Source organism: Mustela erminea, chromosome 4 (assembly GCF_009829155.1).
Source record: "Mustela erminea isolate mMusErm1 chromosome 4, mMusErm1.Pri, whole genome shotgun sequence".
In the NCBI taxonomy this organism is placed as follows: Eukaryota; Metazoa; Chordata; class Mammalia; order Carnivora; family Mustelidae; genus Mustela; species Mustela erminea.
The window spans coordinates 149,765,707-149,777,856 of NC_045617.1; the positions used below are offsets into that span (position 1 = coordinate 149,765,707).

The 12,150-nt window shown below is 55.2% G+C and overlaps 1 protein-coding gene and 1 pseudogene across 9 annotated transcripts in view; one reads left to right on the plus strand and one right to left on the minus strand.

The window, feature by feature from the left end:
• The first annotated feature begins 1,245 nt into the window (after positions 1-1,245).
• LOC116589631 lies at positions 1,246-1,364 on the plus strand (annotated as a pseudogene).
• A 6,837-nt stretch (positions 1,365-8,201) lies between these two features.
• ZSCAN31 (zinc finger and SCAN domain containing 31) overlaps positions 8,202-12,150 on the minus strand; it is a 32,579-nt gene continuing 28,630 nt past the window's right edge. For 5 of the 9 annotated variants that reach the window (XR_004284530.1, XR_004284533.1, XR_004284526.1 and 2 more), the window contains exons 4-5: positions 10,906-12,004; positions 9,477-9,967 (exon numbers count right to left, since the gene is read on the minus strand). Coding sequence is in view for 1 of the 9 variants with exons in the window: in XM_032338188.1 (XP_032194079.1) it covers positions 11,205-12,004 (800 nt within the window). In the remaining 8 variants the exon portion in view is untranslated. The other 4 variants (XR_004284529.1, XR_004284528.1, XR_004284532.1 and 1 more) reach the window with 4 other exon arrangements.

Consider the following 12,150-nt stretch of genomic DNA (forward strand, 5'->3'; position numbering starts at 1 on the left):
TACTTTTGAAATCTGCTGGTGAACACATTCTGTGCTTAACTGATTGATAAATTTGCCATCTAAAGAATTCTGTTTTAACAACTCACAATTGGTTTTGTCTTCAGTAGAGGTTAAGGTATTTCTAGGAGTACAAAATTCTGTTAAGTGCAATTAAGACTGATGGAAATGAGAAAAGCAACTCTGTATGTAAAAAGTAGGAGATATGTAAAAAGAGAGAAAAACAGCCCTGAGGCCACTGTCGGAGCTAAATTCATTCGTAAAAGAATGGAAGGGGAGACTGATCACCTCCCATTAGCCAGGGATACCCAAAGGGGAGGATGTCCAACCTGTTTGAATCTGGAGAGTGCCTGACTGTGTGAATGTATCTCTATGGCTCCACCGCTTCCGCTATGGAGTCTGAATGGACTGCACCCTGAATCTTGCAGGGCATCATATGGCATAACGGTCATCTACTCCACGGAGTAGCCTGGTCCAGGGTTTATACGGACAGACCTTAGATAAGACGCTCCTAAGCTCCCGCAAGGGACGCGAGCAGGACAGCATCCAGGGACAGCCCTGCTCCGATGGCAGAGCAGACCACAGCTGTTCTCTCTGGGCTCCTCCACCCAGAATCTGGGAGATGGAACAGGGGAAATTCTGTGCAGTGAATTTGGGCTCTGCTCAGCACCTCTGTGTTGGCTTTCAGACCTAGAAAAACGAGAGTCTGAGGGTCCACTTTGAGTCTAGGAAGCCATCTTCCAAGGGGAAGACAACTCTCTAAAGCTCCATGAGCTGCCCGTCCCTCTTATGTCTGGACTTGATGGGTCACACAAGGGCCCATGGGAGGAGCTCGGGAGTCAAGGCTTCAAATCTTGGCCATCGGAGGCTGCCAGGGACCTGTCCCGATTGATACATGTGCAGCTGCTGGCACGTTCCTGAATATGCTGGCTCTCTGCAGCCTCTGCATCTTTGAACGACATGTCCATCTGTCTGAAACATCATTCTGTTCCAAGCACTTAGAAACCCTCCACTACCTCCTCCTTTGTACAGAATGGGTATGACCACAAGGCATCAGTAGCCCAAGAAGGCTGGGGGCCAACGTAACTGTGAACGAGAGAGATATGGTAGCTAACCAAGCCTGGACAGATTAAGGTAATAGTAGGGTATGAGAAAGTTCAGCTTCCTCCAGCAAGGGGAAGACGGTTCCATGTTACATAGGGTGTCGCGTACACTCATCTGAGAATATCAGGTAAGAACCCTATGATTGTCTACGGCCATACCACCCTGAACGTGCCGGATCTCATCTGATCTCAGAAGCTAAGCAGGGTCGGGCCTGGTTAGTACTTGGATGGAAGACTGCCAGGGAATACCGGTTGCTTTCACTTTGATCACCAAGAGGGAATTTTTTGGGACGGTGGGCTACTGCAGGCTGTGGATGCTGCCTCCACGGAGATGGCACAACCTCTCTACAAACTGGCTAAGGGAGGACTCCCTATGGTAGAGTGTGGACAGCTGAGGCAGAAGGAGCATTTCGGGAATTACAAAGAGCCTTACTGTGTGCCCCGGCACTGGTCATCCCAGATGTTACCAAGCCCTTCCACTTGTATGTGGATGAAAAGGCAGGGCTGACTAAAGGAGTTTTGACTCAGACTCTGGGGCCTTGGTGAAGGCCAGTGGCCTATCTTAGCAAGAAACTAGATCCAGTAGCAGCTGGGTTCCCCCTTTGTTTCTGCATAATTGCTGCCATGGCCCTCCTGGTCAAGGATGCATGCAAATTGACTCTGGGTCAAAATCTCATATTGACCACCACCCACGTTATCGAGGGCCTTCTCCGGACTCCACCATACCGGTGGATGACAAATGCCCGAGTGATGAGGTATCAGGCCCTCCTCCTGAACGAAAAAAAGTGATCTTCCGGCCCCCGGCAGTGCTAAATCCAGCCACGTTGCTACTAGAGGTGCTGGCTGACCACCCACACGACTGCGGGAAGGTCCTAACCCAAGTCACGGGAATAAGGCCGGATCTCAGAGACACTCCCCTCCAGGATGTGGAAATGACTCTGTTCACAGAAGGGAGTAGTTACATGGTCAATGATAAGAGGTATGCAGGGGCTGCAAGACTCTGGACGACAGCCCTGCCACACAGGATCTTGGTGGAAAAGCAAAGCTGATTGCATTCACCAAGGCGCTACAGATGGCCAAGGCCGCGGACACTAATTGGAAACTACAGTGTGCCTACTGGCCCCAGAGCTCTGAGCAAGGAGAGAGAATGAACCAGACTCTCGAAGAGACCTTGACAAAGTTAATTCTGGAGGCTGGCGGTGGATGGATGGATCTCCTTCCTTCTGCTCTCCTCAGGGCACGATGTACACCCTATTTAAACAAGGTGACCCCATTTGAAATAATGTTTGGGAGGACCCCTCCTTCGCTCTGTCCTAGGCTACAGGAGGTTGCCCTAACAGAAATGACTGATCAGTCTATACCCCAGTCACTGCAGGCATTACAGTCTGTCTTAAAAAGAAGGGATCCAAACTGCCCACACTGGGACAGAGACAGTGGAGGAACCACATCCCAGGGACTTGATTTGGATACGTCACTATCAAGTGGGGAACTTGAAGCCTCGCTGGAAGGGACAATTTACTGTTATCCTAACCACCCCCATGGCAGTAAAAGTAGAAGGCATTAGGGCCTGGGTTCATGCGGGTCACGTCAAACGAGCCAAGTAAGGATGCCCCCCAGATGGGAGCAGCAGCCGACAGACCCAGCTGACCATGGACTAAAAAAACTGTAAGTTTATTGTTGCTATACTAAAGAAAATTGGGGCGATAAAATGTTAGTCTTATATGTTTAATATAAGATAGAAGTATCTGAGAAGTCAAGGATTTGACTAATCTCCAAAGAAAAGGGGGGAATGTAAGGGCCTGCCCCTCCCAGAGGAACTTGCTTGTGGACCCCGGATGTAGGGGTGGGGCAGGCCAGGTGGAGATGTCCAATCGGTGCAGCATGTATATATCCACTAGGGTGGATTGAGATCCGATTGGCCACGTGTATAGGGGTGGGGCTCAACCAACCGCATAAAGGTTGCTGTGCGAGGCTAGCAGGAGAGAGGAGAGCTGTGACGGGAGCAGAAGAGTCGGTGGGAGCGGAAGAGTCGACGGGAGCAAAGAGTCCGCGGAGTGGAGGAGCTGTAACAGCTCTTCTAAGAGCTATAACCACCGCGAGCGGTCCCACCACCGGCGGTCCCTGCGCCGGCAGTCTCCAGCCTCCGGCGGTCCTGCCTCCAGCGGCCCGGAGCCGCCACCTGCAGCTTCAAGCCGCCTGAGGCCCCGCCTCCGGCGGCCCCGAGCCACCTGCAGTCTTCAGCCACGTGCAGCTTCCAGCAGCCCCGAGCTGCCCAGACACCAGCGGTCCAGTTGTCAGTGGTCCCTTGACGACGACTGCGGCCCTGAGACTCCAGTGGTCCAGCGGCCCAGCGGTCAGCGGTCCTGACGCCTGCAGCTCCTGGATGCCAGTGGTCCCGAGACGCCAGTGGCCCTGAGATGTCAACGGCCCCTAGTCGCCAGCAGCATTGCCGCAAAATGCCTCGCCACCCCGAGCCACGAGCGGCCTTGTCCGCAGCGGTGGCTTCCTCTGGGTGGCAGCCTTGTCAGAGTGGTATCGTGGGGAGCAGAGTCTGTGTCATCCGGGTTGTCCTCCTTGTCATCGTCGCTGTCATCGTTGCCTCTTTGACGTCGGGAGCGGCCTCGTCCGGGAAGTGGTCTTGTCCAGAATGGCGTCTTCTTGGGAGCGGCCCTGTCTGGGGAGCAACCTCATGGAGCAGCGGCCTCATCTTGGGAGTGGCCTCTTCTTGGGAGCGGCTCCGATCATGGAGCGGCTTCATCTGCGGAGCAGCCTCATTTAGAGCAGCCTCGTCCGGAGCGGCCTTCTTGGGAGTGACCTTGTTGGGAACATCGTCCTTGCCTTTTTGTAAGAGATAGTCCTGACCGGTCAGTTTGATTCTTGATGCTTGGCGCGAAATAAAGTTTTGTTTGACGTTCGCTTTGTATCAGTCTCGTTCCTTTGATCACGGACCCTAACAAAGTCACAAAAAACAATCAATACACAGAAAAACTGCTGTATTTCTGTACACTTATAATGAACTAAAAAAGAGAAATTAAGTAAAGTCCCATTTACAGATGCACCAAATATAATGAAATACGCAGGGACAAACTTAATCAAGGAGGTGAAAGACTTGTACTGTCAAAACTATAAAATACTGTGAAAGAAACTGGTGATGACACAATCTGACACATGCCATGCTCATGGAGTGGGAGAACAATTATCCTTAAAATGTCCATACTGCCCAACGCAATCTACCCATCTAACGCAACCCCAGTGGGGCGCCTGGGTGGCTGAGTAGGTTAAACGGATCAGTGTCTGCCTTCGGCTCAGGTCATGATCTCAGGGTCCTGGGACAGAGCCCTCTGTCCTGCTCCCTGCTTAGCGGGGAGTCTTGATTTTCCCCTTCCCTCTGCCGCTCCCAGCCCACCCTGCAGTGCATGCCTGTGTGCGTGAGCTCTCAAGTAACTAAAACCTCTCAACTTAAAAAAAAAAAAAAAAAATTTGCTTATTGGAGAGAGAGACGGATTGAGAGAACGAGCGGGAGGAGGGCAGAGGGAGAAGCAGGCTCCCTGCAGCGGGGAGCCGCACGCAAACCTCTATCCCAGGACGTGGGATCATGACCCACGGCAAAGGCAGACACTCGAACCAGGCGCCCCAAATAGAATCTTCATCACAATAGCAGTGACACAACCCCTGGGAAAACGCCAGCAGTCGTCTTCACAGACCTGAGCAAATAGTGGTAAAATCCGTGCGGAGGCGACCCGGGAACGAGCGGGCTCGGAGGCGTGGCAGGCCGGGGTTCCGGCCGCACTCGCACGGCGGGGACTGAAACAACACGGCACCGCGCACACGCTCCCCGTGGTCACACGCGTCCCGGGACGAAGCCCCGGCTTGAGGTTAATCAGCCTTCGACAGAGGCGCCCCGTGAGCAGTGTTGGCGGGACGGCGGGGCAGCCACAGCGAAGGGACGGACCCGGACCGCGCCGCTCAGCGCGGACGGCAACCGGCCCCCGGTGCAGGACTAAGGCCTGCGGCAGGAGGCCTTCCCGACCCGACGGGAGACCGCGGGCCGCAGCCCCCGGCCCCGCGGCAGAACCTGCGGCCGCACCTGCCCCACAAAGCCGGGGAACAAAAGCAGAAGTCGGCCCCCGGGGCTACGTGGACACAGAGGCTTCCAGGGAGGGACGTGACCTAAGAGATCTAAGTGCGAGACGACCCACAGAACCAACGCACGACCGGGAGGCGCATCAGCCAGGCGGGTGCACTGTGGGCGCGGGGCCGGGACTGCTCACCGCGTGGCCCGGAAGAGCGGGGCGGGGAGGACGCGCCTGCGCCGGGATGGTGGGCGGGCGCCGCCCTGCGGCCGTGCTCGGGACTACACCCTGACGCGCACGGGCTCCGCGGCCTCGGAGCTGCGGGGCGGGGAGGACGCGCCTGCGCCGGGATGGTGGGCGGGCGCCGCCCTGCGGCCGTGCTCGGGACTACACCCTGACGCGCACGGGCTCCGCGGCCCACCGACGCTGCGCTCACCGGGGCCAGGGCCAGTCCCGCCGCGAGCTCGCCGCGCTTCTCCCGGAGGCGGACTCAGGAGCACACGGGTTTAGGCCGTGGTCCGCAGCCAGCGCAGCGCCAGCCACCGGCAGCAGCAGCATCGGGACCGGGCCCAAGATGCGGGGCTTACCTCGCCGGGTCCCCCGCGCTCGGCGCCGTCACCGCAGAACCCAGACCGCACTGACGCCGGCCGAAGGGGGCTCCCGCCGAGCGCGCACCGCGAGAACGCCGCACCCTGTCCGCCGAGGCCGCACCGACCCCCTCCCGGCGCGGGGCACTCTGCAGGCGGCTTCGCGGCTGCTCCGGCTTCTCTGGCCTCCGCGCTCGCGGCCCCGCCCAGACCTAGAAATCCCTCCCGCCCCGCGTCCGCCCCCGCAGAACGGGACTTCCTGCCAGAGACCCGCGCGGCCTTTGCCCGCCCTCCACGCCGCGAGAATGAGTCCGTGAGTCGCGGGCACCGCACCGCTGTCTTCCGGCCTCCTGTGCGCGGGAGCAAGACGCCAACTCTCCACGCACCGAGCAGGAAACAGGAGACAAGGGCTCCCGGCGCGCCGAGTATCCGCCGCAGGAACGCGGGGCCGCGGCTCTGACGGCCAGCGGGAACCACGCGCGCCTTCCTCTCGTGGGGCGACTGTGCGGTCAGTGCACAAGCTCAGCGGGCGGCTGTTTCATCCCTTCCCTCAGCCTGACCCCTTTGCTGGGAGGTGCACCCCAAGTGTCCACCCGTCCCTGCGTGTGGGCGCTGCCCCTGGGCTCTGGGGAAGCTCTACACCAACATTTACCCAGGTCAGAAGACCCGTTCAAACCTCAGGCCGCGGGCTCTGTTTCTAGCCCCAGCAGTCTGTACATCTGCCTCCCTGAAGAAAATAACCCAAAAGGAGCATTCAGAACACAAAGTCATGGACGGACGTCCCTGGCTGCTGTGCGTCGCGCAGCCTGCGGACACTAGAAGAGGAACACAAGCCCTGCAGGTTGCTGAAATGCCCTTTGTTTAATGATTTGTAACTTCTGTAAAAACTGAATCTAGGGACGCCTGGGTGGCTCAGTTGGTTAAGCCTCTGCCTTCAGCTCAGGTCATGAGCCCAGCGTCCTGGGATCAAGTCCCACATCGGGCTCCTTGCTCAGCAGGGAGCCTGCTTCTCTCTCTGTCTCTTCCTGCCACTCTGTCTGCATGTGCTCGCTCTCTCTGTGACAAATAAATAAAATCTTTAAAAAAAAACAACAAAAAACCTGAATCTAGCCCTACACCAAGTGCCCCCTCACCAGAGCACTCCCTTCCTCATGCACACGCTATTCTGGGCAGTAGCCCTCACTTGGGTTTGAATAAAAAACTCTCCCTTTTTAAAAGAAATTCTAAAAGGTTTGTTCATTTTGCATCAACATTTCTTGGCACAGCTGTAGGATCTGAGTCACTTGCCTACCAACACCTGGGGGTTGTCTGGAAATGGGTGCGTGGGACCAGCATGGCCCCTCACAGGTATACCTACTGAACTCTGCGGACATCCAGACCTGACCCTGACTTCAGCTGTTGAGGGTTACTGGTCATGTTCTGTGGGTGGGACTAATCTGGGGGGTAGTTTATGGGTCATTTGTCTTAATTTGGTGTTATACTAATTGATGTTATTGATATAAGGCTGAAATAAAATTTTCTGACTGGAAAAATGAAAGACTGAATCATTCAAATGAGAAGAGAAGGGACACGTGCTCCTTCTAGGCACGTGGTGCTTTCAGGAGACTGAGAGCCTCGCGGAAGTGTATGAGAATATTTCTCGCGATGCCGAGCTCTCCCACAGGATTTCCCACCTCAAAGGCAACGAAGGATTGGTTTGTCTGGGGATGCACACGTAAGGACAGGCCATCAGTGTCCTGAGCACCTTCGGTGGTCTTGGGCCTTGCTGGGAAAAACCAAAGCACATACGAGACACACGTGCAGCACTCTCTTGATCCACATCTAATATCCTTAGATCTGACTCAAGCCGTAGTCTGCAAATGAAACGGAGACTAAAAGGAACAGGGAACCATGTTTCAAAACCACTGGAAAAGCAACAACCGCCCACAGAGACCCGCGGCAGGCTTTCTGAACAATGCATACACGCTTTTATGTGCAAGTACTTCCTAATTTACAGATAATCTGAGTCTCAGACGGGCCAGGTAGGGTTCTTCCGTCAGGTCTGAGTATCTTTTGTGCACACCATGAGAGAAAGCCAGCTGTAAGACTAAGCAATCAGGAAAGCCCCAAACTCTGGGGAGGAACGAACACTCACAAAGACACTCTGGGTTTCATTTGGTTTGTTTCTGCTGTCTCTTTTGGTATCTTTGCGCCAAACAGGCCATGTTCTAATTGGAAAATGGAAAATAACTAATTAATAGATTCATAAATTATAGTGTTATCTTATGACTAATTTTAATAAAGGGGATATTTGGAAATTGAGTCTTTAATTTTTTTTTTTAAGATTTTATTTATTTATCAGAGAGAGAGAGGGAGCGAGCGAGCACAGGCAGACAGAATGGCAGGCAGGAGAAGCAGGAGAAGTAGTCTCCCTGCTGAGCAAGGAGCCCGATGTGGGACTCGATCCCAGGACCCTGGGATCATGACCTGAGCCGAAGGCAGCTGCTCAACCAACTGAGCCACCCAGGCGTCCCAAGAAATTGAGTCTTTAATGTTTTCTTCACAAATATTACTGAAACTGTTAGAGCAGGCAGTTAATGAGGCTCTAAACAGATGCCCAGAGGCCAGCGGGGAGACCAGGGGCCCTGGGGTCTCAACTCAGCACATCCCAAGGAGGAGGCCACGGCCAGCTGTGGGGAGTCAGAGGCCCGTCCAGGCAGTATCTGCAAGAAGCCGGATCCCACCAGACATGCCCACGATGGCACCACGACTGGAAACCCCTGGTCAAATAAGAAAAAGGCACAAAATCCTGCTAGCAAGAAATCCCCACCTCCAATAATGAGTATCTCCCTCCCTTAAGAACTAAAAGGTAAAACTCCAACTCAGGAAGGCAGCTCTTTCTCTCAAGCCGGCCTGCTCGCACGTCTCGAGTGGCCTCTGCTTTAGTAAACTTTCCTGTTTGTGTCACACGCATCTGCTGTGCTGCAGGTCTGTCCTTGAATTCTTCCTCACAAGGAGACCAAGAGCCTCTGCTGACATCTTTGGGGTGTGCTGAGTTGAGACCCCACAGCCCCCAGTCTCCCCAGTTCACCAGGCAACATTTGAACCAGATCGCTGAAAGAGAATCCGCAAAAATAAATAAATAAAACATTCCCAAATTCCCCCTTCAATTTTCTCCTCGTGGCAGGACTGCCCCTTCAGGCCTTTCTCCCCGCCCCCCACCCCACGGGGAGGCCTCTCCTCCCTCTGCTCTTCTTCTTTTTTGGCTGCTCGGTCCTCAGCGAGGAGGGGAGAAGGGAAGCAGCTGCGAGCACTGGGGGCTGAGCACTGGGGGCTGAGTGCCCGGAGACCCGAGCTGGAGCTGAGTGTGGTCTGTGCTGCCACCGCGGGGAAGGACACCGCAGCAGAGACCTCATGTCCTGAATGCCGGCCAGCCCCAGGGAGGGCAGTGGGGGAGGCCGGTGGGTCTGCAGTGCCGCCCCTCTGCCCCGCCCACCCCTCCTCCCAGTCCCGCTCGGAGAGAGGTCAAGTAGCTATCGCGGTTTCTCAAACCCACCGGCCGACTGCACTCGGGGGCAGCTCACTCGCCTGCCCGCGGGGAGCATGGGTTCAGGGGTTCCATGCTGCTGTCCCTGGAGGATGCGGGTATAAGGGGGGCTGTTGCTGGGAAGAGGCGCGCACAGCTGAAGCACCACATCCGCGTTCAGGGCTGTGGGTGGCGCAGACGCTCTGAGCGCCTCTGGAAGCAGCAGCAGCGGCGAGGCGGCACAGGGAGCTGGCCGAAAATCCAGCTTCCTGGCCTCCGTTCTGAGCTTCTGAATTAGACTCTGTTTTAAGAAAATCCCAACTGATTTGTAGCTACTCTAAAATCTGACACATATTCCAAATAATGTGAATTCAGCTAATTGTTCTATTCACAAATAAAACAGTCAAGGAATATTAAAGAGTTTTTGTTTGCTGTGGTCCCTGAAGTCTAAGGAAAGCCAAATATACACACATGTACACGCACTCTTCTAACTTTTTATGAACTCCTAAGATAAAGGTTTAGCACAGTACACTTCTAAGCTGAACTTTTATCTCCTCTCTCAGGAAGTCCAGCTTCGGATTTTGGTGCCGGGGAAAGTATATGAGCCGAGACATTTACTACCCTAGTCAGTCCCAGAAACTCCTCCTCCGCTCCTCAGACGGGACCATCTCTTCATAAATCCGAGCGCACGTCTGCAGAGCGCTGCAGTAAATGTTTTAAAGTTTACATTAATTTAATATCTGTTTAAATTAGCTTTCTTATTAATTAAAATAGCTGAAATCTCTAATTCAAGCGCCCCATGAGAAGGGCACAGTTAATCACCCCCGGTACAGAGGGGGAGACTGCACGACAGGTTGAATAAGTCATGCAAAGTCGCCCAGCTCACACGTGGAGGGGCAGGATCTGAACCCAGACTGTCTGGAGCCAGAGCCCGTGTGTCACTCAGACAGTTCAAGGCCCAGGCCTGGTGGTCTCCACAGCTGCTCCTACTCACGGAGTCGCAGGACGTTGCCTACAAGGGCCCCCGACTAACCTCCAAAAGGGCTGCGGCGGGGGCGGGGTGATGTGGGCAGAAAGGCTATGAATGAAAGCGTTTTACAGTGTGTGTGTTTTCAAGCGTCCCCTTATCATCTGTAACAAACAGAGGCCTTCAATACGGTAATGGCCTGCACTTGGATAGCAAGGGCTCACCTCTCCAAACCGCCAGGATGGAGGTGTCCCAGCTCGGGTAAGGCCATGCTGCCACCCCTTCCGATGGACGCACCGGACAGATCATCTACCACAGTCCTTGGGGAGACCCAGGCGATGGTCCCCCATGCAAAAGGCAAGGAGTCTTACTCCCAGCACTTCAGTGTATTGAAAATGTTAACTTTTGGGGCGCCTGGGTGGCTTAGCTATTAAGCATCTGCCTTTGGCTCAGGTCATGATCTCAGGTCCTGGAATCGAGCCCCACATCGGGCTCCCTGCTCCACAGGAAGCCTGCTTCTCCCTCTCCCACTCACCCTGCTTGTGTTTCCTCTCTCGCTGTGTCTCTGTCAAATAAATAAACAAAATCTTAAAAAAAAAAAAAAAAAAAAAAAAAAAGGTTAACTTTTACAGGGGGAGAAAAAGCCTCCCATCTGAATATCCCTTGAACTTACCCGGCCTTTGAAGAGTACGCACAGATACCAGTCCTGCAGAGCTGTGCGGTGTTGAGTATCACTCAAGAACAGCCCCTCCATACCAATCTATTTCCAGGTAATTTTTGGTCCCTTTTTAGGGAAATCCTCAGAAATGAAGCGAGGGACGGGGAGGAGGAGGCTGCCAGGCAACTGCCACACCCACAGTCACCGTGGAGACGCAGCCCAGCCTGCAGACGAGCTCCTCGTTCCAAAGCAGAATAAAGTTGGTAAAAACAAAATACGCCGCCCGAAAATCTTCCTTTCTTAGACGGCCCCACTCAAGGGTCTGGGGGTGCACGGAGTGAGGCCAGCTTGGCAACCGTGTGGGTTCTGAAATGCCGAACGAGGTTGCAGTGGTGGCCGAACGCCTTCCCGCACTGCTCGCAGGCGAACGGCCGCTCGCCGGTGTGGCTCCTCTGGTGCTTGACGAGCAGCGTTCTCCGGCTGAAGCGCTTGCCGCACTGGCCGCACGGGTAGGGCTTCTCCCCGGTGTGCACGCGCAGGTGCTGGAAGAGCCCCGCGTTCTGGCTGAAGGCCTTCCCGCACTCGGGGCAGCGGTAGCGCTTCTCCCCGGTGTGGATCCTCTGGTGCTGCGCGAGGTACGAGCTCAGGCGGAAGGCCTTCCCGCACGCCTCGCACTCGTACGGCTTCTCCCCTGTGTGGATCCTCCTGTGTCTGATGAGGCCGTTGCTGGCGCTGAAGGCTTTGCCGCACTCCTTACACTTGTAGGGTTTCTCTCCGGTGTGGCTCCGCTGGTGCTCGATCAGGCCCGACCTCTGGCTGAAGGTCTTCCCGCATTCTTCGCACTCGTAGGGCTTCTCCCCCGTGTGGGTTCTCCGGTGCTGGACGAGGACTGAGCTCTGAGTAAAGCCTTTCCCACACTCACTGCACCTGTGCCGTCTCTCTCCGGCCGCCTGTCCCCTCTGCTTTTCCGCTCTGCTCTGCGGTGCACAAGGCTCTCTGTACTTACAATCTACGGGGACATCTCCAGGCAGTCTGCGGTTTCCAAAGTGTTCCACTTCCTTCAAGACTTCCTGCTTCGATGCCAGCTCCCGGCGTTCAGGTACAGGTTCACAACCTGGGAGAATGCACGCGCCGAACACCGTCACCTCTCTCCCTTCAGGAAAGAGCTCAACCACAGGAGGGGGCCCAGGGAGCCCTGAGACGTTCCCAGAACACAACACCGGAGGTGGGAAGGACAGAAGGGCTACACGAGGAGACCGG